The 27,854-nt window shown below is 42.8% G+C and overlaps 1 protein-coding gene across 2 annotated transcripts; it reads right to left on the bottom strand.

Annotated features, from left to right (window-relative positions):
- rif1 (replication timing regulatory factor 1) lies at positions 1-26,189 on the bottom strand. 2 transcript variants are annotated; one of them, XM_080456674.1, is made up of 35 exons: positions 25,984-26,189; positions 23,946-24,082; positions 23,772-23,850; positions 22,945-23,041; positions 22,719-22,849; positions 22,139-22,233; positions 21,595-21,784; positions 21,323-21,415; positions 21,109-21,247; positions 20,821-20,969; positions 20,498-20,612; positions 18,024-18,215; positions 17,557-17,667; positions 17,220-17,282; positions 16,632-16,735; positions 16,060-16,146; positions 15,905-15,978; positions 15,594-15,774; positions 14,779-14,889; positions 14,479-14,628; positions 13,775-13,874; positions 11,824-12,125; positions 10,064-10,266; positions 9,807-9,903; positions 9,408-9,533; positions 8,495-8,643; positions 8,293-8,382; positions 8,137-8,191; positions 4,568-7,906; positions 4,283-4,414; positions 4,072-4,158; positions 3,827-3,942; positions 3,285-3,438; positions 1,962-2,085; positions 1-1,790 (listed from the first exon to the last, which is right to left on the bottom strand). In XM_080456674.1, the coding sequence occupies exons 2-35, from the start codon at positions 24,059-24,061 to the stop codon at positions 1,474-1,476; spliced, it is 7,668 nt and encodes a 2,555-aa protein (XP_080312800.1). In that variant the 5' UTR covers positions 24,062-24,082; positions 25,984-26,189; the 3' UTR covers positions 1-1,473. The 2 variants fall into 2 exon arrangements, with proteins under 2 accessions (XP_080312800.1, XP_080312801.1); XM_080456675.1 differs by lacking the exons at positions 18,024-18,215; positions 20,498-20,612; positions 20,821-20,969; ... (7 more) ...; positions 23,946-24,082; positions 25,984-26,189 and having other exon boundaries at positions 16,632-16,767; positions 17,557-17,665.
- Positions 26,190-27,854: the final 1,665 nt, after the last annotated feature.

Below are 27,854 nucleotides of genomic sequence, written 5' to 3'. Positions count from 1 at the left end.
TTTTATTAACGTTTTCAAAAGTACTGTATGAATAAAAGAAGCAGAGGTATATTGTCCACTACTGCCCATCCTTTCATGATAAGAGATCCCAACAACAGTTCAAAACGAAGTTCAAGATGACAGCAGCATTAACAAGTCCTACAAACATATATACAGATGAAGTGTTGTATGTAAACATGACAGCCTAAAAGACAATACTGGCAGCAGTAAAGTGACAGAAGAGGTTGCCTATTTGGGCTGTATTCTTGATAGAAGGTGTTACCTATTTGGGCTGTATTCTTGATAACAAACTGACAGGGGAAAATATGGCATCAAAGGTGATCATGGAAGTCAATTAAAAAATCGACTCAAGCTGGAGCCCTTGTTCAATGTCATTTTGATTTACACAGCACCTCTTGGTTCGCCCACACCTCAAGCTTTAGACCTCCCAAAACAAACGGATAGGACTACTACTCTGCCTAGAGCCCATAACCCACCTAATTCCAACACACTTTGCTAGTTTGGGATGGCTCAGGGTAGAAGACAGGGTTAAGCAAATATCATTGGGATTGGTATTAAAGATACTCAGAGGGACAGTGCCCACATACCTGTCTAACTACTGTACGTCTCCAAAGTGAGTGACACCCACAACACCAGAGGGAGTGTCCATGATCTGGTACCACCCACATTTAGCACAAACTTGGGGGAAAAAAAAGTCCCAGGACCTTTTTGTTATCCTTTTAACCAAAGTGCTTTACTGTACCTCCGTGTCATTTACATTTTTGACAAATAAAGTTAACAGGTTTCTTGAGTATGCACACACATATGCAACTGAAAGAGCAAGGATGAAAAATATTTCTTCTAGGAACATCAGAGTCTGAGGATTGAGCAAAACAAATCTTTAAAAAGTGTCATCAATCTCCAGGCTATCACAATAATAAAAATAATTTAAAAAAACAATGTTGCTTCATGTTATTCACCTGGAGTGTGACACAGTGCTTCCCTTTCACCATGACTGAGATGTCAGTTAAACCACCTCAGAGCTCATGCTAAATACAAATGGTTAAAAACAAAGCCAAAAATGTAAAATAAGCTTTATTTGTTTACAGTCAGGAAACACGGTCAGGAGGAATGAAAAAATGGATTAAAATAATAATTGTGAATTTAAAAACATGAAGTCCCATTTAAAAATAAATCTTGATTAGGCCATGGTCTTTCTGTCCAAGAACTGAGTAATTTGGCAATCGTTCCTGCCCTTCAACATACAAACCATGTTGCCAGTTCACTGCTGCCGTGTGAATATGTCCAATTGCGTTATAATGACCAAAATCCCATCGCCAAGACTCTGAACTCTCTCTCAACATTGACAGTCACAAATAGATCCACCAGTCTGTATCATATGTTATGGGTCACGACCAATTCACGATTCCGGGTTATTTGTTACACGTCACAAACCCCCTACAACAGTCTCATATGGCTGAACTGATGTTCACGTCAGGCGTTGCTGCATCTTTGGTGCAGGCGTGCCTGTTGCTCCCGCACCACACTCCTCATCTTGCCCGACAGCTGATTCTGCAAGTGAAACAGCTGGTCCTGCAAGTGAAGCATCTGATCCTGTAAGTGGACCAGCTGCTCATCTGAACAGTGGCTAAGGTCCTGTGGAATCACCTTAGAGACCAGGGCCCCCAAATCCACTGGCCGTCCATCATGATTCAACTGGTCTATGGGCCGATCATCGGCTATCAGAGCGTTGGACTTGTCCTCATCCGGCTTCAGGTCCTCCAACATAGGCTCTTCAACCAGCTCTGTGGCTGTTGACGAAGTAGGGAATAAAGGTTTAACTCAAGAATCAAATAAAAAGCAGCCTATTGAGACCCATCACTTTGTATATACAGCACCTCTCTATTGAGATCAATCACTCTCTGTACATTATTATATAATTTATATACAGCACCTCTTTACTACATTAGTTTGAAACATACCCAAAGGCTCGCCTGGGGACTTGTCATCCTCTTCCTGGTTTTGTGGACTACTGGTCTCGGCTTCAGAGGTCATTTTCTCCGTTTCGTCAAAGCTCTTCAACTCATCGCCGCCCTGCCCTTTGCGCTGTGGAAAAACAGTTCATACATCAAGTTGAAAATTAAGTCATTATCATTGAACCATGTAACTTGAGCAGGCTTTGAAATGGCACCCAATGGCTCCAAGTAGAAATGAGAAATGGAATCCAATGGCTCCAAGTAGAAATGAGAAATGGAAACATGTATTGTACTGGGGTCGCAAATTAGCCTTGGCTAGAAACCTCATACAATGAATGGGTTTCATGTTTTTATAACTTGATACATAGATGTTTTTTGTATATCCCTGTCAAATAAAAGATTGAACGATGCAAGATGTGTTATTGTCTTGATGCAAGATGTGTTATTGTCTCGATGCAAGTATGTTTTACCCCCCGTCTGTCCGTCCGTGTGTCTGTCCGTCCGTGTGTGTGTCCTGTCCGTGTGTGTGTCCTGTCCGTGTGTTACCAGCTAATCTCCGGCACCGTTGGCCCGGTCGCTGCAAAACTGTGCACACACAGTCCCTCGGTGCCAATTCAGAACCTCTGCCCCAATTTTTAACATGGGCCTGTTATAGCGCCACCAGGAGGCCGATTTGTGCAAAACACATTTTTTGACATTACTCCTACAGATTTTATCCAAACGTCATGCAAATTGGTACACAGCATCTCTATAGTCATGTGATCAACACGGATCTGTCTGATTTTCCACATTCCATCCTCATTGGCTAAAGTTGGCTTCCATTCCATCCTCATTGGCTAAAGTTGGCTTCCAAAGTTTGCAGGATTGGTCCGTTGTGAACAAAATGCCTCAAATGATGAACGCAGCTTGCAATTTCCGTGAAATTTCACACGCACATTTCCCACTAGGCCGAGGAAGAAATACCACCCATTTCACATTGGCCTGTTATAGCGCCACCAGCAGGTCTAATTTAGCAAAACACATTTTTGGAACAAAATGCCTCAAATCATGAATGCAGTGTCCGATTGCCATGAAAGGCCTAAGAAGAAATGGCACCCTTTTCACATTGGCCTATTATAGCGCCACCAGGAGGCCACAATAACGTACCTGACCTGGCGGGGACCTGTGCTCCGAGGAGCACTTTTTCTAGTTTGCATATGTGACTAAACACTACATTTAGATGATCATGGGAAATGTCCTTTTTTATTTTCATTTGATGTCAAAATAGATGATCAGAGCTACACAATGGGGCATCGCTTGCTTAGATTGACCCAGTTGTTAAAATCTCACCTGTTGTTCGTGATAGGTTTTAAGTGCCTTCTTGACATTGGAAATCTTTGGGGAGCGAATTGGTAGAGTCTTGATCTCACTGGGGGTAAGTGCGCTGAGGTCACCCACGGTTTTGATGTTCCTGGCTCGTACCAGCTGCCCAAAACCTCGAGGCCTGCACAGATGACATTAACAGGAAGGACATGACGTCAGTCAAAACGTTTGTTCAAAGATAAATAAATTAACATGAGGGATTCATTTATGTTTTTTTATTCATGGTTTAATTTCTTGTGTGACGTTGATGATTTGTAAGGATATGACGTCAGTCAAAACGTTTATTCAAAGATTAATTAACATGAGGGATTAATTTCTTTTTTTATTTATTGTTTAATTTGTCGAGTGATGTTGATGATTTGTATGTACTCTATGGACCCCCTGTGTGTCTGGAATGAAGTTTGAATTGAATTGTTGATTCGCGCTGATGCAATCATGCAACAATCATTTGTCATGACGTCACAAAACAGCAGCTGTGTACACTTGGATCATCCCTTTACTGTGCTCACCACATGTTGGAAGTGATCTGAGGCAGCACAGCCTCCACGGGTGCAGAGCATGCAACCAAGGCAGGGTACACACAATCCTTGGGGATTGGCCGTGGCTCATGACTCATTTCTGATATCTGAAATGAATGTGTACAAAACTCCATCAAGAGATAAACCTGCTTTCAGTATGTAAAAATCATAACAAAAAAGTTATGCAGAATGACTTGAAACGTCAAATTGACGTCAATAGAGTTGGGGGCACATACCAAGCATTTCTTGGAGCTCTTGTAACCAGGACTGTGGAGATTCCTTGGACTGAGGAGGAGTAGGCCCTTTGTTGGAGTAGTGACGTACTGCAATACAGAGAATAATCAAAATAACATTTAGGTTGTGCCTGAAAAATCAAACATCAGGTGTCCAGTTTAACTTTTTTTTTTTTAAAGTGGGGAAAAAGAATAATGCAATATGACTATATACCTTATGGTGTGTGATGCTACTAGTAGTTTTAGATCTTTTTGGGGAACTGGTTCTGATGACTGGGCTGCGACGGTCAATGTCATCTGCCAGTTCCTGGTGTTGGATTGGGTTGGCAAAGGAAACTCTTCTTGACTACAAGATAAAAAATAAAGAAAAACATATGGTAAGGTATGGTTTTTAAAAAACAATGTACACACACACGTCAAAACATTTATTGCTTGGATTTTGATTGTAACGCATATTTCAAATAAGTCTCAGTAGAACGTAAATTAAATGACAATTTACCTTTACAAGAGGTGAAGGAGTGTCCTCCTCCATTGGTCTCTTTTGGCCCTTCTTGAGAATACTGGTTGAGGGGGAGGCAGAGGGCGACCAAGTCCCTCTAGCTTTCCTGCTGCTGGGGCTTTCAATGACCTCTAGCCCATTGACAGCCTCCAGGCCCTTCTGCTTAGCTGGAGAGTCCTGGTACATTTCTTTACAGGTGCTCACTGAAGGTACCGAGCCATCAGTCAGAGCCGCAACTACATCTAAATCAACTGCATCTGTGTCACTGTGGTCTATTTGAGTTTCTTCTTCATCATCATCATCATCTTTCCCTATGCTCTCTTGGAGAGGTTCAATGTGTTGGACCTGAAGTTCTGATTGGACATCATCTTTCCCTATGCTCTCTTGGAGAGGTTCAATATGTTGGACCTGAAGCTCTGATTGGACATTATCTTTCCCTATGCTCTCTTGGAGAGGTTCAATATGTTGGACCTGAAGTTCTGATTGGACATCATCTTTCCCTATGCTCTCTTGGAGAGGTTCAATATGTTGGACCTGAAGCTCTGATTGGACATCATCTTTCCCTATGCTCTCTCGGAGAGGTTCAATATGTTGGACCTGAAGCTCTGATTGGACATCGTCTTCACCTATACTCTTTCTGAGAGGTTCAATGTGTTCGACCTGAAGCTCTGATTGGCTTTCTTTGATAGCAGTAAACCGTTCCTCATCCTCTGGAAGTCCATCTAAGGCACTTGGACACTCTGGCTGGTCTTGTCCAGTGAACGAGCCGTTAGCATCTACATCCTCTTTGTCCTCTGCTAGAGAATTTAAATCCTCCACTTCAGCGTTCTCCACCCGATCCTCAGTAACCGCCTCCACAGGGTGAACAGTTTCTCGATCCTTTTCCTCTGAAGACTGCGACACCTGCAGGCTCAGTTTGTCTGTATCACCAGAGGATATCAGTGTGTCGGCTGGTGGTGAGGCACTGGTCACAGGAGAGGCGGAAAGTGAACTTTGTTCTGTGGACACAGGGGAGGCGGAAAGTAAACCTGTGGACACAATAGTGTCAGAGTGGGAGTTTTTCTGCAAGGGGAGAACTGGCAGGTCAGAAGACTGCTCAGATGTAATCCCGCCAGACTCCAGGTTATCGGGAACCTGTGACTCTCTGACATTACTCTCTTGTAAGGAAGCATCATCAAGGCTCGGCTTTACTTGGAAGGGACTTTGTTCATGATCCCTCTTGTGGGACAAGACAGGTTTGCTCTTCAGTCCCTGGCCAGGTGCAGATTTATATACATCTTCAGTCTCCATTTTCTCTACAAGAACAACAGGCTCTGTGGCAATTATTGCACCAACCTCCACAGTCATCGCCGTCTCCTTGACTTCATCACGTTGCTCCTCAACGTTTTTTGTGACCAGAGGCGGTCTTGAAACTTGCATATTCGGACTGTTCGGCAGATCTTCCAGACTTTTGGTTTCCAAGATGCTGCTAGTAGGTGTAATTTGAGGCTCCGACTCCTTAAGCGATTGAGAACTGCCATTTCCAACGTCCAGGGCAACTTTATATTCTGATGAGTCACAAGTTGGTGAGCTTGGAAGGGAGTCTTTGCTCTTTTTGCTTTGTTGCTTGGCCATGAGTGTGTCTTCTCTTATCTCAGAGGAATCCAACTCAGAGTTCTCCTTGTTGGCCAATAAGGCTTGAGATGATCTCCGTGTTGAATATCTGCCCCTGCTGGACTCTGCTGACCCAGCTGCTTCTATCGACTGGGAGCCTTCCTCCGCTACCTTGTCCTTTCTAGGCCTGCCCCTGGGCCTTGGTTGACTGACAGCTGTTGGCGTAGACTGAGAATGAGTGATACTTTTCTCGCTTTCTAAAGAATCAACACTTTCATCTTTGAGCTTAGGCACTGCTACCTCAGAAGTAGCCTTGGTTTGTCTCCTTGGGCCATGTTGTGACTGGCTGTCAGTAACTGAAGGTGTGGATACTTCAGAGTCATCTCCGCTTAGCTCGTCACCTGCAGCACTGCTTCTCATGCGCTTGGCATTCATTAGCCCACCTAATGCTTCAACCAGTTTGCTCCTCCTGCTTGTTCTAGCTGTTGACTGGCTATCAGCTTGAGAAGGAGTAGTCATCTGTGAATTGTTCAGGCTTGTTTCTATTTCTTCCTCTTCTCTTTTGGTCTTCGTGGCCACATGAGGATCCATTTGGCTAGAATCCTTCTGATCCCCAGTCCTTCGATTGAGTCTGCCTGCCTCCTCCGTTTCCACAGCTGATTTGCTAGGCCGACCAGGCCGTCTTTTTTCCTGTGACTCGCTGCTGGAGGGTGGTGTATCTGACTCACTTTGGCTTTTCTCGTGCTTTCTGGAGCTTCTCCTCTTGGGCATATCTTCACCGAGCAACTCCTTTGGACTGCTATATAGAGTAATCCTTTTTCGCGTAATAGGCTGGGAATCAGTTTGGCTTGATTCGGCTGCGTTCTTCTGACCTCTTGTTCGCAACTTGCCAATCTCCTCCTGCTTAATTCTACTTCGTGTGCCATGTGACTGGCTGTCATTTAAGCTTGCATTTTGTGAATCACCTTGACTGTCCTCTCCTTTTCTTCGTCTGCGTTGTTGTTTCTCACCATCTTCGCCTGGGTGCTTTGGTTTTGGAGCGCGTCCAGACCTTCTAGGTTCAACTTGAGAGCTTTGAAAATCTTCCCGAGAGCTGTCAGATTCAGACGCTTTCTTCTCATTGTTCCGCTCAGTCTGGGTGTCTGGGATTACATCTTCCTCATCTTCCGTTCCTTCACTGAGTGGTTTGTCTGAGAGTTTAACCTCTGAGAAGTTGCCTTCAGACAGTTTAGAGGACACTGGAGGAATGTCCACAGGAGACTTCTGCCTCGTTTCCCCCGTCTCCTCAGGAACCTGAGGGTCAGTACCAGTGGCTGCCGGGGAGGGCAGAGAGGATGAGATAGAAGTGGTGGTAGCTTCTGGGTTATTGGAGGTCTTTGTGAGGGGACCTGTGAACTTGGTCACATTGACGGGACTGGCAGACTCTTGAGAAGCATACTTCTCAAGAGTAATGAATGACTGGCGACGGCTGTTGGACTTCTGAGGGGTGTCCGAAATCAAATCAGACGAGCCAGAGACATTGGGACTGGTGCTTTTAGGAGTTGTGTCCAAGCCCTCTGCTACAACATTACTATTGACTTCCTCCACCGAGACATCTGCTGAATCTGGTACAATGTCTTCAGAAGTCTCCTGCTTGTCATTTACTGCAACTTCTGCCATGTCAGTGATTTCGTGGCTGGCATATTCCAGAGTCTCTTCTGTTATGATATCAGTTGATTCCTCCTTTTCCATTTCTTCATCGTGAACCTAAGTGAACAAGACACATGAGGTACTAAATATGAGTCCTTAAGAAATAGGGATGTTAACAATTAACCATTAACTAACAATATGAATTTTGAAAGATTAATACCATCAGTTAAACGGTTAATTAAAAATTAAAAGCTTCTGGGTACCGAAATCTTTTTAACGATACCCAGCCCTAGAATCGGCCTTAATACAATGTTGCTTTTGTTCCTCAAAAACAGAGTCGTTATTACCTTGCCAGGAGCTTCTTTTGCAACACTATCCACTACATCTGTTTGCAATTTGTCCCTAAAAAGAAAAAAATACAGTTACATGTTAATCTTTCAAAGCTGCTTTGTGGGGGATTTGATATGGTTTGTTCATTCTGCTGGCAGCTGTTGAACACTTACATGGATTCCTCTTGGCTCTGAGTGTACTGGGTGAAGACTGTGGTATCTAGAGAAGCATCCAGATTGTTGTACATGGCAGGGATGTCCCCCCTGTTGCAACCAAAAGCAACAAAAGCGATATGAGCTTCACACTAATCGCTGAAAATATTCCCACTGTGAAATGTGGATTTCGAGGAACACGGCAGCCTGATTGGAATCTGACCTTTTCGTCCTCTTCACCTCCTTCTGGTGCTCTGTCAGGACTCTCGCCTCCTTGGTCTCAGGTGGAATGAAGACAAAGTCTCTGGAGGCTTCCTCATCTAAATCCTTCCTGAAAGGAGGCTTGGGAGAGCCAAAGTCCAGTTTTGTTTGCTGTGGGAGAGAAAATAAATACACAAGACTCATTAGTATAGCATGATGCTAAATGTAATAATCAAATTATGATTTCTTTTTTTAAATACTAGAAATCATCATTTCAATCCAACACGATCCAAAACAATTCATAATAGTGTTGACAAACAAAATAGTTTAGCTGTATCAATTTATTATGTAGACGAGATAAAAGCTAATCTAAAAAGATAGCAAGCATCAAATAAGTGTTAACATTTTGGTTTTAAGCAGAATTCACACCAGCATCAGTGGCAATTTCAACCAAAAAATCCATCCGTCTACCCGTGTCCCTTTTATGCCCATATAAGGAGATACCTGATGGCATGCCCATATATGGACATATTGTTCGGATCGGCAGTTCTGGACAACCGCATATCCGAACAAGTCGGCAGCGGGCACCGCACTCCCTCAAGTCCTTGCCAAGTTTTAAGTCGGTCAGTCCCAAATATGCACATGACCATATATGTGCATAGCAGTCGGATCTATGGCTCTGGACAACCAGATCTCCATATATGCCTATTGCCTATATATGGGCGTATCAGGTTTGTTTTTGGTTATGTCTGTGACGTGGCCAACGGCCGCTCCTTCCGTAAGCCAATTTTAATTTAGGAGAAGTAGTTAGTAGTGAGCACAAATAGTAATAGTACAAATACGAAAAAGTATTAAACACATAACTAAATTAGTTTCAAAGTGCATTTGGGCATGGTAGCACTAGCATGACTACTGGTGTCAACAGAAGCCCTTACAGAGACGGGTTTGGATTTCATGGACGTCCTGTCCTGCTCAGCGGCCCGGCCCAACAGAGAACCCCTCTGTACAGCAGAAGACACCTTCACTCCGCTAAGCTTGGTCTCCAGCTGAGAACTCTCGCTCTGCAGACAGTGACACAAACATAAAAAGTCCTGGCTAACCACAACACTCCGCATACACACTGAAGAACACCGGTATAAACAAGCAGTGGGCATTTTATCTGAAACAATGAAATGTGAAATTTCAATCCGACATAAAACCTTCCAATGTGTTGTAGCTCGAGAGCTCACTCTCAAAGGCTATTTGGAAAAACTGTGCTATAAAATGCATTAACGAACTACATTAACTTTATATCACTAAATAAGGTCAAATGCAATACGTAAAGAACTACTCACCGAATATTGTCCACTGAGTTCATCGCTATCTAGACTATTTGCCTCAAAGCCAGGCAGAATGATGGGCGTATTATGCTTAACCTGGCACAGAATTGGTCTGTGGGACAGAAAATGTAACAGATTTGCCATTGAAGTAATGTATTCGTATACAACAGTTGACAGACAGATTTTCCCTTTGACAGAACATGTAAAAATGCAAGGTAAAATCAACTTTGAGTCCATTGTTGGTTTTCCCATGTCAATGAGGAGATGCTTACCTGAGCTCTTCTGGATACTTCAGACTGGCCGATTTGGCAAATGTGGCATTCCAAAACTGGGTGACAGATGTGCGGAGCTGCTTGCTCTTGTGAGGGAACAGAACGCAAAACAGAGGGGATAGCAGGGCCAGGAGGTCATCTTCAAAGGTTAGTGCATTGCGGGTCTGAAGGCAGCCGAGCACCTCACCTATAAGCTTCTCCAACTGGAGCAGAGAGGGAAAGAAGATACCTTTTAATCTGATGAATTTAACAGACTACATGCCAAGGTTGGACAATATGGCGAATATATTGGCAATTGTCGGTTGTTTTTATTGGAAGATATTTTTATTTAGCTACCGGTAAATAAAATGTAGCCCAATGGTCTACCTCCTCGAGAATTCAACTCTACAAATATAGACAAACTAAATGTAAAGCGCAAAACAAAGCGTGCGCAAAATGTTAATAACTTTGGACCATTCTAATAATAATTTTAAGGCACATTCTTGTTGCACTGGCGAGTCTAGGCTACAACACATTCCCCTCCTCAGTACTGAATGGAGCGGTGGAGAGCAGAGGAAAGAGAGAATAGCTTTTGCTTTCCTTTCCTAGTTGTCTATTTATCAACTACTGTACATTTGATGTTAGCTGTATATATATTTATAGGTTCAAAGACGAGCCGTGAAAACGAAAATGAAACTAGCTCTAGTTTCTGCAAATCCTTGCTGTGCAAATCCTCTCACAAGATCCAGCACTTGATTCTTAACTTTTGCTGTCAAGTCTGGATATTGAACCTTGTGTCAGTTATGTTTATATCACCAGTCAATCAATGCGATTTAAAATGCAAGTTTGTTCGCTGCCCGACGCGCGTTGCGAGTCCCTTTAGTTACAAGGAAAGTTGGGTGTGTTTTGACACATCGTTCCTGCCAATGGTGCAAACTGTGGTAGGCTACTCTTCAACTTCAATTCATCTCTTAGCCTGTGATCTGAGCTTAGTCCTGGAAAGAATATCCTATGGAAGTGATATGTTTTACAATTCTTTGTCGTCTAAACCAGTGGTTCTCAATTTTTTTTCATGTCAAGGACCCCCAAACTGATATGTAGTTGGCCGCAAACCCCATTTGAAAATGTTTTGTGCCAGGGACCCCCAGAAGAGAAGATTCATGTTTAAAAAAAGATATAAAAATTATTCAACATTTTCGTTACTTAAAAATAGCTATGTACAAGCTCGCAGCGCGGCACAAAGTGACGCGCTGTGAGCTTGTAGATATTTACTACTAATACTATTTAAAATGATTGTGATGCTATATCAACACATTTTGCTGGGGACCCTCTGGAACTCCCCCAAGGACCCCACTTTAAAAACTAATGGTCGAAACAAGATTTGGTCAGTGAGAGAGGTGCAACGCAGCAGAAAGACAGTTGTGTCGTCTCATCTCTGTTCATTGACAGCGCGCAGGTACGTTACTATAGTAACCCGACACTGCACGTGTTACAGCCGAATGTATACTTCGTTGTACACCGGGGTCGTGCGCCGAAAATACCATGGGAATATTTTGCCATATCGCACAACCTTACTACACACACACACACACACACACACACACACACACACACACTATATATATATCCGCAATTCACAAGTGCATATTGAACCGTGGATGGCGAACCACACGGTTCAATATTAAACAAAGAACCACTGCTTCCCTAACATATACCAAGACAAACAGACCGCTTGTCTTGCAAACAGAGAGACACATGAGGTAGTTCTATAAAGTACGCACCTTGGACATAAGTCCTGAGGAGAATTTGGGCGGTTCACAGGAGGCTTGTTTGTAGAAGAGGGTGAGAGGCTGATTAAGAGATGCCAGAGCCTCCTGGATGGTTGAAGCCAAGGCCAGGTTGGTGAAGAGCGTGGACACGATGGAGACCAGGGCTGCTCCTGTAGATTCAGACGCAGCAGCTTCAGGACCTTCTAAGACAAGGAAAGCCTCCAGAGACTGGACCAGGAGAGCCTGGTACGTATACAGGTTTCCCAGAGCCTTGTTCTTCTTACTTGTTCTCCACTGAAGAGGTGTGTGAGGGGCTGGAGGGAAAAAAACAAGGTAAAAGTCCTTATCGTAGGTTATCATAAAATAAAGTAATTTGAGTGAAATATTTCACTCAAATATACTTATTGTCTTACAGTGAAAGGAAAGTCATATCCATTTATAGGTAATCTCATATTAGATTTAGTTTTTGTACAGTAAAATAATAAGCCTGATTTTGGGGGTCTATGGGAAATGAATGATATGCAGTTTACATTCAAATGTAGTAAAATTTATATTTTGTTGATAATTTTTGGAGCTACACACATGTATGATACATGTCTTTATTTATGGGCAGTTACACACCTATAGTTTGGTAGACTGCGCGATTCAGGGCTAAGTTACAACATTGTCGCATTTTCCATTTGATTCGGTTTGCTTTCACATGGCACTTTGTCAAGCGCACCCAACATTGTCAACGAATGTCACATAACTGAAACGGTCGCACGTTTATTGACAGAACTTTCTAGGGAAACTCACAGACTAATTTTCTTGTCTTCCGTAGGACTGTACTATGAAGCTTTGGGGGTTTGGGGCTTAATGAGATTTCATGGGCAACCCTTACCGTGTTTCACGGTTTACAAGTTGGTAGTTCACTTCTTACATCGCCATGGTAACATTCTGCATGCAAAAGATCAAACGCATAGTACGGTGACCAATTAATTCTCTTTCGATTACTGTGGAGCTCGGTGCACCGATCACAGAAAAACCCTTTGGCTGTCAACGATTTTTATGAGAGGTATACAGGCTACTATAGAATAGAGGGAGGGAAAGTGGTGTGTTCTACCGTGTTACGCTATATACGTAGTATACTGTCCAAGAAGATTTTTTTTAATCGTATACCCTCTACTAACCATTTCATTTGGTGACGACACGAGAGCGTACACACGTGTGCATGTCGTGCGTGGGAGGGAATAATATGGTATACCCTTCGAAAAAAAACTAGAACACACCATTGGGGAGGGAGTTAAGTCCTTTCATTGAGCTTTTGTATAGCCATATCGTCCTACAAGCAGAGTTTGATTGAAGCACTAACACCATCACCGCCTACTTGTTGTAGCCTACTTAAGATATGAAATAAGCAATAGATGCTCTCTTTATGAGAGTGTGAGAGCACGACGACGTCACTACTCATCATGTACAACACTTCATCATCATTCAACTTAAGTTTAATAACTGGATTCAACTTTGTATAAGGCAACATTTATTTTAGTTATTTTAGCAAACGAACTGGACTTTACAACAATACGCTCCAGGATTTGTTTTTATTCGCTCCAGGATTTGTTTTTATTCTAACTAAAACGTTCAGGTGTGAAACCAACTTATATCTACTAACTGTTCTTCATACATTATGCAAACGGCCCAGTCAGACACGTCTTTTCTTTTACATGCATACGTTTTATAATCATCTTATTTTTAACTATTGTTACCTCACTACTTCTTACATATCTCTCCATTGTCATTGTAGCACTGCAGCAAGTATAAAACACAGATACAGGTGACAACTGAATTTCCCTCAGGATCAATAATGGTCTGTCTGTCTATCCATTTACAAACAAAACAAAACAGTGCCCATACTGTGTATGTGCACTGTCTTCCAAAATTCTAAATTTGTCAAATGAAGCTCAATCATGGAATGAATCCTTACATTTCTTTATCGGTTGAAACTGGGGTGTGTAGGGAGAGAAATCCACACACTCAATAATGACTTGAAGGATACTGGCTACTGCATCCAGTGTGTAGGGATTCTGGAGGAACACAGAGCAGAAAATCAATCAATCGATCCATCCAAAATGCAACACATGAAAGATGTATACAGTAAATCCTCAGTGCTAAATGTCCAATCTGTAAAATCTGTTCAGTGATAAAGATGCAATCCATAAGTTGCATGTCCTTCCTCGGATTCACTCCCAGGTCTTCTGTGCGGGAGATGAAACTTCTACCACTGAGCTACGACAGAACGGCCACTTGGCCTGAGAGATATTGCTCTTTGGGGTTCAGGCAATTCCACTTGTCAAACGAAAACTGGGTGATTTGTTTGCGCCTGATGCCATGACGACACAACACACTCCATATTTGGGAGTAGATGCATTGGGAACTCCTTATATGTTTATGGCTGAGTCATGGTGACATGAGTGCGACATCAGAGGTCCGCCCCCCGGCCGGTACTCCCATAAGCCAATTTTAATATAGGATACTCTGTCATACAGAATGGTAAAAATAAAGTTTTAAGACCAATGTACTCCAGACGCTTTACAATGCTGAATTGCTGTGGTCACAGTGTTACCCATTTGTAACTAAGGATTCTACTGTACCTGTGAATGTGCTGATGGCTTGTCCTTCTTTACTCACCGCTAAAGCACGACTGTCCACAGCAGAACCCATTTTTTTACACAGCTCCTCACAGCAGATGTTCTCCTCGGCTGTAGCCACCAGGGCCGAGCAGCGAGCAAACGCCTTGTATAGTTTGGACCACATGCTGAGCATCAACTTCTGGGTATTCTGTAGGGGATGAACAGCTGAGAGTCAGGTGGTGTTCAAAAACTGAAATGGGAGAGCTCTGAAGTTGGTTTGGGGCCTTGAGGAGATGAAAATGGAGGTTAAGTGAGATTGCCTTTGTGAATGAAAAAAAAGAACGCCAAGAAAACACACCTGCAGCAGTGGTGGTGTTCCAGATAGCAGATGTGTCACGGGGAGCATCAGGGCACAGTGCATGGCACTGAAGTTGTGCTCCAGGGCATCACCTTGGTTCACTTCATTGGTCTGTAGGGAATTAAGCAGATTTGACAACCTCTAAGCAAGACAAGCTTATTTGTATAGCACATTTCAACAATGCAAAAAAAGTGGTTTACACAAAACATTAAGACATCAAGACCGCTAAATAAACACATTATGAAAGGACATTTGAATACAAGTAAAGTTTCTTTTTAATTACCGGTATGTACGTATGCCAAATTTTATTAAAACTGTTCCTTGCGGGGCACTCATGTAGCAGAGGGGTAAAACTCAAGCCAACCACTGCAGAGACTACGGGTTCGAATCTTCCACAGTGCCTCCGGCTTGGCCGGGCTTCCATACTAGCACAATTGGCCATGTTCTCACCTGATAATTCACCTTTGTCGCTAAACAAGCAACTCTTACAGGTTGCTCAAGGTTGTCTGTCAGCAGGGGTCTTTAATTGTGAGGAATAGGGCGCTCTTCCGCACACGCTACGCCCTCCCGGTGAGGTTCCACACTGACAGGTGAGAGGAAGGCAATTCCAAGTATATCGGAAGAGGCATGTGGTCTCAATAACATGACTAGCACCAACCGGTAGGGGTCAGAAGTGACAAGACTACACAAGTGTGAGGGGATATCGTGAATTGGCATAAAGGCTAAATTGGGAGAAAAGGGGGAACAACTAACACTCACACAAAAAAAACATACGATTTTCCTCAATTACACTTTCAGATTCAACCAGTCTCTACCTGTGTGATGGTGTCAGTAAGTGGGCTGACCACAGTGCTCCACATCTTCCACAACTGTTCCTTGTTCTCCTGGGATCCAGCGCTGCGCCCCATAGCCCCAAGCACGGCCTCCACGAATGCCAGTGGGGATGTGGGGCCCGACAGGCCACAGCCCACCAGGGCATGGAGACACTCAAAGAATCTGGCCAACAGAATGTCAGGGTCAGCATGTAAGGTGTGAAATATTGATTTCAGTTCAAATTATAATTTACACAACGTAATAAAAGAATCTCTGAAAATTAAAAGAAATCCTCAATTAACGTAAACCCTACCTCTCATGCTCTATATAGGCTGAGAGCAGGCTGCTGTTGTACAAGAGAAATATGAGGTACAAGGCAGGGGTACCCTGTGGAAGAGAGGCGAAGGATTAATCAACCTTGAGAGCACAAAATGCATATGAAACCAACACCATCTGATAAGCACTCACATTTAGCACATCCATCTTGCCCACTTGGTAGGACGCAGAGCCGAGAATCCTCTGGGGAATGCCCTTCACTGTGATCTCAAACAGGGCCTGAGTGACATGAGATGGAGAACATTCAAAATCAGTGACGCTAACTAGGTGGCCATACAGATTACTGTACTGGGACACAAATGATTAAGTACTGTAAGAGTAACATCTGCTAGCTAAACATAGGATAAGTTTGAATTGAGCATGCCATTCCTAAAAAGATGTCTACCAAAATAACAAAACTGACGATTAGGTAGTTCTGTTTCGTGACATCATACAGACAGCAGCATGACCTGGGTACGTTTCATGACATTGTACACATAGCAGCATGGGTTGTGATTGCCCGCCTAGGTGCCCAGATGGTTACGCCAACCATCTGGGCCATGATTGGTCTACTTTTGAGGGGACAGATACATACTTGTACATGTACAGTAAACAAACAAGCCCTGGATGGACTGGCCTTCGGCCACACCGTTAACAAAATGGCAAACCTGCATTTAACTAGTGATCATAGTAATGTAAATAGTTCTCAGCCATCCACATCTTACCAGCACTTTGTCTGCTGGGAGAGCTTCTGAGGAGACGATACTCTGCAGAGCCTGGAACATCAGGGTGAGCACTTCACAGGCCTGGCGATCCTTCTTGTTGCCCACTGTCAGGGACAGACAGAGCAGATATGGAAGACTAATTATGAGCGGACAGCCGAGTCCAACTCGACTTATAATGATTTCTCCATGAATGATTGTAAACTGATCAATCAGAATCGTAAGAGAATGGTCATCATGGGGGCCAGGCCCCTCAGACTTTCTCCTCGTCATGGCAGTCAAGACCCCCTGAGGCTCTGGACGCTCGGACTTAAACTGAGATGAAACTGGGAGTGGGCCGGGTTGGGAGATGAGGCCAGGAGCCTTGCTGAACCTCCTCCTGACTGACAGGGCCCTGGCCCAATCGTGGTGCTCTATGTGGAGCTGCTGGGCGGGACAAGCAACTTTACAGCCCCGTCCTGCTTTGCAGCGGCCACAATACATTTGAAAAGGACAGTCTCTTAAGAAAACCCAAATCGACTTCAGTTGCATTTTATTTTCAGAGCTGTGTACAGCATAAGCATGAGCTACAACAAGCTGACAGGCACTTACCAGATTCGATTGTTGAGTTGACTAAACTGACTAATCTCTTCCATATGAGAGTCAGCAGGGACTCTGCAAGGGTAGAGAGAAAAGCGGGAATCATGAGTTACATCAGGAAAACGATTAATTCATTACACTCCAACTACGCTTTCAAAATTGACTCCAAGGAACATTATGTTTCTATATCAACTCACACACCACCAGAAATGGTGCTATCCATGCATGATCATCAACACTGACCAGTGATGCAAACAGCTTCACCTCTTAGTTTGTAAAGAGTTCTGACATCAGCACTCAATTTGGGGATTTTGCCACTATTCGAGTCAGTTTAAGACATTAAGTTTACCTGGTGCGTCTTTGCCAACAGCAATGAAGCCATCTCTGACATTAGAGATGAAAACAGCTGCATTCTTAGTGAAGGAGGAGATACCAGATATAAACGGGTGTGTCAGAGGTTCTGAAAAATACAGACAATATAAAATTCAAACATCTTGAATAATGTAACGTTCAAGTGTAGCTACTGAAAGAAATCAAATGATACGTGCTGAAATTTTAACTGTAATTCACTTCAGTTTGTTACTCAACGACACCATTGAGAGTAACATATGAGACTATTCCAAAGCAGGTAAAGGAAATACTGTCAAACAAAATGTTGTTCATTAGCAAACAATGGACTATATTCACAAGGTGGCCAATTTTGTTCTTAACTTATATTCGGGGGTTGAAAGCCCCACCTCGTCAGGGTTTGTATAGTATGAGAGCAAAATGGCCGCTGTATGAATATGGTCAATAAAAAGGTACAACTCCACAAACCAAGACTGAGGACAAGTTTGCTCCTGGCTGCCATGGGTACGACCTCTGGTCCAAGGAAGTAGTGCAGTAGCATTTCCACACCTAGCAGCTGAATGGAGGGGAAGGTCTGGGTGGCTGCCGAGCTTGAACTGGCGTTCAAGCTCACGTTCAAACGAGGCGTGCTGGAGGCCGGGCTGTTGAAGCTCACTGGGCCTGGTGGATGACCAAAGACACACTTTCCATCAACCTTTTACGACATACCTCATAATAGTTATTGATGGCCGATGGGATAGTGAAGAGATTTTTTTTCTTCACCTTTTTCTCCAAATTTAGTAAATTCCTGATTCCCTGTGTATTATAGTCCACTGGTCAATGTCGGGTCCAAGGACCACCAGGTCCATATGGACGCTTACAGGTCTGTAACTCTAAGTGTACAAATAGAACCAAATGGACGCTTTCTGGTCAATTTGGTTCCACTTGTACACTCTCAGAGTTAAATTAACACTAGGGATTTTACAGTGTAGATTGGGGTACCAGAGATAGCAAATTGTTTCAAATGGGGGTACATGGCCTAATAAATATCAACCTGGAGGTCATTGAAATAAAAACGTTTGAGAATCGTTGTTCTATTCCCTTGTCACCTACAGTTGGTCCTAGGAATATCCCAGACAACCACATGTGACGTCAAGTGGCTTCTTTTCACAGTGAATGGTTTCACAGGGAGGAAGTAATGTGTTGACCAACTAGCGACAGATATCGCCCTCCCAGGCCGTGAACATGGCCAATTGTGTTCTGTTGGGACGTCCGGCATAGCCGGAAGGACCACCAGGGTTTCAAACTCCTAAGCCAAAATCCAATACCCCAACTTCCACACTCGCTCACTCCACTCGTGTCCTCCACTCACGCCTTAACCGCGGCCCCAGCGAGGAGGAAAGGATTAGACACGAGTCCGGAAGAATCAAGCAGGCTGGACTGACAGCCACATTCCAATTCCTCGCATTCCTGCCAGCTCGCTCCTCCTGCATGTCATGTTGTATATTAGATGCTGTATTTCTCATATATGACATGCATTCTCGCACAACAAATAGGGGTGCTCCGATAACAATTTTGGGGTAGCGACTACGATCCCCTCCCTCAGGATCGGCCGATTCCGATCCCGATTTATTTTGAAAGGAAAGTATTTAACCTTTGCTACTACAGTGTCTGTCTCGTTTGAATGGTCTTACCCATACCATATTGATGACACTGACTTGTCGCTTAGTTTGCCCTTTATCAAACAATCATTAACCTCACCTCTTAAATAGGAGGGAGCTCCAAATATTATTGAGTACAGTATATCAGCTTTAAGCTTCAATATATCAGACAAAGTGTTGAATGAAGAGAGGGTTGAATGCTACTACAGTAACTAAACAAAAATACAGTACAAACAAAACAATGTAGACCGGAGGTATAGTATAGTAAAAGAAAAATTGGGACATTCCATATTATTATCTATATGATAATGGCAGCCTCATATGGCTACATATGGTATAATATCTTCTGATCTGAACCTCAGTCCCAATATGAATTTAACTTTAAATTAAACTTTTACATAAGGTGCATCAAAATAAAATGTTATCTGAATTGAATTAACAACAGTCTCCTTGTGAATTCAACTCTAAATTCAACATTTCAAAAGGTACTGCGGAAAGGCTCGATGGCTTTTAACGCTGCGGTAACTGTCATCTGTGTAAACTTCTCTTTTCGGGGTCTGATGTCGCAAGCTTGAGCTTCTTTCGTTTCATTTAGCTTCAAGTAGTCTGCATGCTCCTTTACATGTTTATTCCTCAAGTGCTGTATGAGGTTGGTTGTATTGAACGTCTTTGGAGAATTTCCTCCACGTGGGAGTTTTCCTCCACACGTGTTGCAATCTGCATTTTTGGGGTCTGTCTCGGACACAATGAAAAACTGCCAAGAGAGACATTGCGATCGTGATGACTCAGACAGTTGTTTACGTTTCACACCAGCTGCGTGTTGGAATGCAGGCAGGCGCTAGAGTGCCTCCCAGAACACAGATCGATTCCTTATTAAAAAGGCACATTATTTTGGATGTAAACGGCACAGCTTTTTTTAATAAAAGATCGTATTTCCGTATCGGGGAGTTTGGCAACGGCCAATCGAGTAATTAGGAGCTAAAATCGGCGTATTTAAATTGATGACCGATCGATCGGTCTTCCGGTAAGCGGACGAGAACAGGCTGTGGTGCACTGGTTGTAGACTTGCTGTTTGACATTGAAAGCGGCTTGCTCTCCGGTCTCGGCTGCTCCAAAAGCAAATGACCATTTGGCACACAAAGTATTTTCGGGTTAAGCTGGAGGAGCGTGGAGTGAGCAGAGATTTGGGTATTGGAATTTGTGGTGGTGGGCAGGAACTTTACCTGCACGCTGTGAAGATATACAGTATATATTTCTTTATTGCAGTCTAGTGACTGGATATGGTGGATATGTGTAAAGTACCAGTCTTTGGTGGGATAGGCGTAACAGCACTGTTCTGATTGGAGCCCCTAACAGGGGTGCTTGGGACAGTCGCGGAGTCGGCTCCAATAGTACACTGCAGCAGTGGAACAGAGACCTGCAATGACAGATGTGCACGTTGTTCACCCGTGGCCCGTCGTCTTACCACTTTCAAGTTTAACAATAGTGACAATAGCAGATCTACAAGCTCACAACACTTATTTTAGCTATTCGTTTTTGCAAAGTATACAGCACTTAAGTGACTAATTCACTGAAGTAAATATCAGGACAATGCACATGCATAATGACAGACAAACGCAGCTTACCTGTTCAAAATTGGGCCCTAAGTTGGGCCCCAACCGGACCACCAAGTACCACCAGACCTCCACCTTGCTGAGCTGCAGGGCCTCTGTTCGCAAGTGGATGTTAAGGGGCTGCATCAGCAGCTTCATGCGCTTGGTATTGCTCAGGATGTCTTCAATAAATAGAGCAAAACATGCGGGAAACACAAGATGTGAGTGAAAGCATTCAAAACATTGAGGGGTTTTGGTTAAGATAAGGTCAGTCAGTCAGTCAGTCAGTCAGTCAGTCAGTGAAGACACGCAATTGCTCACCTGGGTTGAGGGCAAAGTTGTCTATGAGGCTTTTCCAGGCAATGAAGGCTATCTTCTTGATGGTAGGCGAGGAATGACGAAAGCCCATTTCTTCTAGATGTAACACAGAGTTGATGAAGGGACCACCTTTGTGGAGCAGCTATGTAGGAGAAGTACAAATTAGATGACTGTATAAACATCTTAATACATTCACATTCACAGAGGTCTGCTTTACCTTCCCCAGAAGCTTGACGAACAAGGGCCAAAGCTTCAGCACATTTGCTTCATTCTTAGACATGAAAAGCTTCTGGAGCTCGGGGATGAGTTTCTGGGGAGACAAGATATTTGAGATACAAACAATTTCAAAAACGTTAGGAGTCTTCACTGGCATAGGCAAAAATTCAAAAAAAAAACTGTTTCAATCCATCCCACCTTCATCATTACCAAAAGAGATATTTCAGCACTCCTTTGACCACTACTCAACACACACACACACAGAGGACTCACCGAGGACATCAGGGGTTCGAGTATACCTGCCACATCATTCTGTTTTTCAAGGAGAAGAGGCAGGCCAAGTTCCAAGGCAGCTGCGGCCCGTAAGCGGACTTTGGAGGCAGAGTGAACCACTAGTGGAAGGATCAGCTTGGCCCAACGCACCGCACTTTGACTCATTTGGACTGGTGCCTGTTCCAGCATCCTACAATAAGGAATGGAGCCAGTTTAGATCAAGGGTTAGGGAGATAAATGTTAAGAAATATTCTGTATAATGTACAGGAAATAGACAAAAAACAGAAACAATATTAAGAAATACTTTACAAAAGGATTTTTATTCTTGCCATGCATTAGCCAGACTATTAACACATTGACTGCCAATCACGTAGATCTACGCGAACCGCTTTAAAGCCGCCACGTGCCAATCGCGTAGATCTACGTGAAGTGAAAAAAAAAAAAACGTGGAAATTCTAAGCAAAGTTGAATGTTGACATCTTACCACTGCAATGAAAATATGCAACGATTAAAATATTCTTTTGCAAGGGGAAGACCGGTTTACCTTATAATAACATTCAAGGCTTCATGCTCCATTACAACAGACTGGATGTCCTCTCTGGTCCACACATTTTCTAGAGTACCCAATATAGATGACACCTGGGTAGAGGATGCAACATGCATTATAAAAACACACGCGTAAATTCTCACACATTGGATTGGATTTTGCCTTCCCATAGCCCCTTTCGGAACCCTGTATACCTTTTTGTATTTGGGAAGGCAGTATCCAGGGTCCCTTGAAAGTCAACGCACTCTGCCATGTACCCCGCTGGTACCACTGTCTGGTCCCGGACAAATATAACGTCTCTAAAGTTTTGCAGAGAGATTTCAATGGTATGGCAACGCCGATAAGTGCCTATCAACGCCCGTTTCCGCGGGACCCTAATGCAGCTCAGAGTATCTTTGAAATCTCTCTGCAAAACTTTAGAGACGTTATATTTGTCCGGGCCCAGACAGTGGTACCAGCGGGTACATGGGAGAGTGCATTGACTTTCAAGGGACCCTGGATACCACCTTCCCAAATACAAAAAAGGTATTCAGGGTTCCGAAAGGGGCTAGCCTTCCCATGACATACGGACACTGACCTTGTTGGCAACCACCTGTAGAGGGAAGCTCTGTTTGGAGATGACCCATAATGCTCTAATGCATGTGTTTTTATCAGTTGATTTCACAACTAAGGAGCAGAGCGCCGCTAATATATCCTCAGCAGACTTTGCTGAAAAATGAGAATCCAGCACAATGGTTAGTGAATTCATGAGAAAACTCAAGCCCTGACAAGGTGTACTGAAAAATAAGTATTTGTGTCTATACCTGTTACTCCCCTGGCAACATGAGCGTGGTACAGACAGAATCCTAGAGCTTGCAGGGAAGCTTGGCTCAGCTCAGTGTTTGGACTGGAGATGTGGGTCTGGAAAAGCAACACCACAAGAAATGTAACCTGCATTTTATTAGGAATATTCCCATTGATATTCAGATTCTCTTTTACAAGGCAGTCGCTGGCCAAGACAACAGCATCTGTGTTGCAGCTTCACATGAAAAGACTATACTTAGTCGGACTCTGCATATTGCATAAAAGTAAAAACATAAAACAAATAGTTAGCAGCTTTCAGCAACAGGACGTGAGCTGTCAGTGGTCAACTAGTCTTTAATCTTGCTTTATAATACTTATACAAAAATGTAGTTGAAGATGGCTATACCTCAAAACAAAGTGCCTTTCTTGTAGCCTTGCTACAGAGAAAAAAAAACATGCACATCCTAATGTCCAATACAACAGTGCTGGGTCAAAAAATACCTTGGAGCAGAAAGATCGGCACACCAAATAACTCACATGTAGAAGATATGATTTAATGCAGGGATGTTTCGAGCAACACAGGCTCTTACTCAGACTAAACATGATACACCACAGCCTTGAGTGTATTCAACATAGTCACGATATACCACAGCCTTGAGTGTATTCTTTATTTGGTGTACAATGTTGCCTGCACTCAACATTATTCACAGACAACTTTAATCAAAAACGTTATGGTTGCTAAACAAAACATCATAATTGTGATTCTACACTGGGAAACGTCAACACATTATTATGGCGAGTTCCATTTGAACGGTGTTATAAATGTCACATACACAGCGGCACTCACCAAAATTGTTTTAACCAGACGAGAAAAGTGCTTTTCAACTGCAGGGAGGAACTGGCGCCCATCATCTCCACTGAGACGACTGTTGGGGCAAAGGAGGGAACCAATTAATATACACCGTTTCCAACATCTTCCTCTTTGCAAGGAGGTAAAGGGAACATGATTCAAGTGGCTTACTTAGCAATGGTGAGGTAGGCATCTGTCTGCTCTGACTGTCCTGCCGAGGAGTCCTCCAGAGACTCCAGCAGTGGGAGGAGGCTGGAGCTGCTCAGAGGCTCCGCCGTCGCCATCATCCTGACTCACCTGCTCAATGTCTGGAAGAGGGAGCAGAGAAAAGAAGACCATTAGTGGGACTGGGGAGGAAAAACTAGACAGAAAGAGTAGGGTGAAAGGAGGAGGATTCTGCACAAAGGGCTAAATAAAGACAGTGACATTGCTACAGTAGGGACACGCCCTGTGTATGACACGTTAAAAGTTCAAAAGGATGCAGTTAACTCACTATGCCCTTATTTCTTTCCCGATAATGCAACACTGTGAACAAAAATATCTTGTGTTAAAATCATATAAATAAAACAAAAGAAACATGGCAGTCAAAATGTGTTTTTATCCATCCATCTATCTGCACATCCTGTAGGTCTGGGACGATATGAATATTTCATGTCAGTTATATTGGGCAAAATATTTGAGATTCATTCCCTAATCCTATGTTCACAGTCTCTAGTATCGCAACAATGCTAGTTTTGCTGCAACAAGATCAATCAATGCATATTTCCAAAATCAAGGCTACTAACTTGGTATTGGTACTGCAAATAAACTCTAAAAATGGCCACCAGAAAGAATGATCAACTCTGATTGGATTTCATCATCAGACTTTCAGAGGACACCTTTTTACAACTGCCTTATTCAAGTTTCATGTGTTATAAAAGTTTCATATTGATTGACTCAATTCATTTTCATATCAGATTAGATTTTCTGGGTCGTCTACACGAACACAATTGGCCCGTGTTCGGGGGAGGGACGCCGGGCAGGGAAGGTGATATTTGTCACTGCACGTACTCCTGTCAGCAGGGAGTGTTGGGAGAGAGGAGTAGGACGGAGGTGCAACGTCCTCCTGGTGGGGGCTCCTAACTGGCAGGTGAGCCAGACAGTAGGGTATGGTACAACAGCAGTGACAACACACAGTAGTGTGCGAGAAGGAATTGATTGGCATGATAAGAAAAAGGGGTACATAATTATAATTGGCTACTCAAAATTTAAAAAGAAAAACTATAGAAAAGATTTGATTGATCTGATATTAGCTTGTATATTTATATACAGTATTATGTAATGGTGACATGTGTGTTATACTCAACTTCAACTCTTTTATTTGATCATTCATTTTCAAAGGTGGCATCACAGGTGACAACTGCAGTAGAAGCAGCAGCAGCAGTGACTACTAGTCAGTGCAGTTTTGGGCTATCAAAAAAGATCTCCACAACAACTGCACAGCTACATCCCATACACAAAAATGACAAGTGTTATCTAACAATAACCATGTATAACTCTGAGAGAGGGTCCATTTGGTTACATGTGTACACTCTAAAAAAAAAAAGAGTGAAGTACACTGAGGCCTAGCTCAGTGGTTCTATACTGGATTTCAGAGACTCTCTGGGTTCCTTTAGGGGGGTCTAAATTGACCCTTACAAGTCTGTAACTCTGACAGTATACAAATGGAACCTAGCGGGTCCATTTGGTTCCATGTGTACACTGTCAAGAGTTAAGGGGAGACCTTGAAATGTAAAAGTTTGAGAACCACTGGCCTAGCTAGCACACGGAAGAAACCCTCACATGTCTCGAGTCTAAACGTGTTTACAAGCAAGGCGATGGAACGACCATAGAGCCCAACACAGATCAGCAGCTAGCATCATGTGCTAACTTCACACACTAGCCTGCATAGGGTCGCCTATTAGCACCACTAGCCCCCTGCCTTCACACAACGCATGCAAGGCCGGGGTCTCATCTTACACACTGTCTTTAAGACTCTGGTGCTGGTGACTAGAGGTACATTGTGTAGCTAAACGCGTCAATGACAGACAGCGGAGCTCATTTTGTGTTCACTTTCACACTTTAACCTTGCCATTCATGTCGGCAAACTTTGACACAGACATTTAAACAACAACATAGCATCAACACTGACCCTCCTCCTCCTCCTCCTCCTCCTCCTCCTCTTCCTCACCTGGAGAGTTTTCACGATGCACAGAAACGCTGCTTAACGGTCAACAACACCATCAACGCTAACGGCTTTAATGTGTCGTCGCAACTCGCCAGGTTCGGCTTGCTTGGTGAATAAATACGTGTTTGGTGTTTAAAAAATTAAAGAGATGTGGCCTCGCTCCGCTGTCTGCCTCTGTCCTGATGGTGCAGTTGTTGCGCCGCGAAAACGCTCGCGCCAAACCAGGCTAGCACGCACGCCGACGCACAAGAAAAATCCCCTTTGACCCTCAATACGTCGCCGTTCGGCACCGCCCACTCTGCCTTATAAGGAGAAAGAGCCACATGACATGACACATGGCTCTGGTTGTGTCTGATTCACTCTGGATGAAACAGTGATGATCACTGTATGAACAATGTGTGTGTGTGCACATGTGCTTAAAATGTATGTTTCTCCATGAACAAAGTGTGTGTTTATGATTCCAATGTACTGTGTCATTAAAAGACAACTGTTTGTTTGTTTGTTTTTTTGTTTATTTATTTATTTATTTATTTATTTATTTATTTATTTATTTATTTATTTATTTATTTATTTATTTATTTATTTATTTATTTATTTATTTATTTATTTATTTATTCATTTATTTATTCATTAGTTTCCTTTTAGAGTGGTATTGGTATTTTAATTTGTATTTTTCTAGCACTTTATTTAATATTATTTTGTACCAAATGTTGGGTTATTCAATGTGAGAAATCAATAAAATATCATTATATATTTTTTCTAAACCACTTTAAACCCCAGCATCCCTATTGTGGTGAAAGCTTTTTTCTGAAAATAGCAGATTGACAAGCTCACAAGTTTTCAACAAAAGCTTCCCCACGATAACAGAAAACAGAAAATACACTAGTGTAGAGCCCTGAGGGACTCCGCTCAAGTCAACCATATGGGGTTTAAGTGGTCCATCATATCACATCCATGAGTTTATTTAACTTCTTATTTATTTCATAACATTGACCCCACATGACGTGTATGAAGTAGTGAAGGAAGGAAGACAACCACAAGATTCAGAGTCAGGGAGATTAATAATCAGCCTCTGAACCGAAGATAGTGTTAGCACAACTTTTCAAAAGAGAGCAAAGTATTCATACAGCCAAAAATGAGTTCTTACTTGTTTCTGCTTGTTACATGTCACCCTAGTTTAACTGAAAAGGTAATCAGACAGAGTGGTAAAAAGACCAAGGATGAAAGTGTTGAGTCTATATGACACAAGTGTGCCAACTGCCATCATACAGATTCACACTGTATCTAGGACACACTGTTCCAACAGATAAGTATAACATGCAGTAATATTCTTGGTTAGCTGTCAAGTACGACCAAGGTCTTCGTTCCATCTGTTGAGCAGGTCTACTGGTGAACAGAATGTTGAGCGCTTCGCTCATTTTTCTTGAAGCAAGAAACATCTTTCAGGATAATGTAGAAGAGAAGATTAGATTGACACCAGTTCTTATTCAATTTAATAAAAATGGAGTCCAAATCAATTAGTGTGCACATTGTATGATTCTGCATTGATGAGGCTGACTTACTTTGACTGCAAAGTATAAGGCATATTATGATGATTATATGTGGATGTGTTGCAATATGCATTTTGTTGGTTGGTGGCAATCTGTGCATGTATGAACTATGTTATTTTATATTTTTTAGAATCAAACAAGAATCAAGAAGGTTTGTCACTACTCATACAGGTACCTGAAGCAAAATGCAAGCATGTGAGATATTCAAAAGTAGTGTGCCACAACAGCATACAATGACAAACAACAGATATGTCCATGGTAAATTTCCTTTTGGAAAATTGCCATTTGGAAATGTTCCTTTTATCTTATCTGATCTCATCTTAT

Source organism: Gymnoscopelus braueri (genome assembly GCF_963280865.1).
Source record: "Gymnoscopelus braueri genome assembly, chromosome: 18".
NCBI classification, from domain to species: domain Eukaryota; kingdom Metazoa; phylum Chordata; class Actinopteri; order Myctophiformes; family Myctophidae; genus Gymnoscopelus; species Gymnoscopelus braueri.
The sequence above is the reverse complement of the archived record's forward strand: the minus strand, read 5'-3'. Positions and strand labels throughout refer to the sequence as shown.

Coding starts and splice junctions, on each gene's coding strand:
- rif1 (XM_080456674.1), bottom strand. CDS start 24,061: ATGATGGCGACGGCGGAGCCTCTGAGCAGCTCCAGCCTCCTCCCACTG. Junction 23,851..23,945: donor GCCTACCTCACCATTGCTAA/GTAAGCCACTTG, acceptor TTGCCCCAACAG/TCGTCTCAGTGGAGATGATG. Junction 21,785..22,138: donor GCCTTGAATGTTATTATAAG/GTAAACCGGTCT, acceptor TCCTTATTGTAG/GATGCTGGAACAGGCACCAG.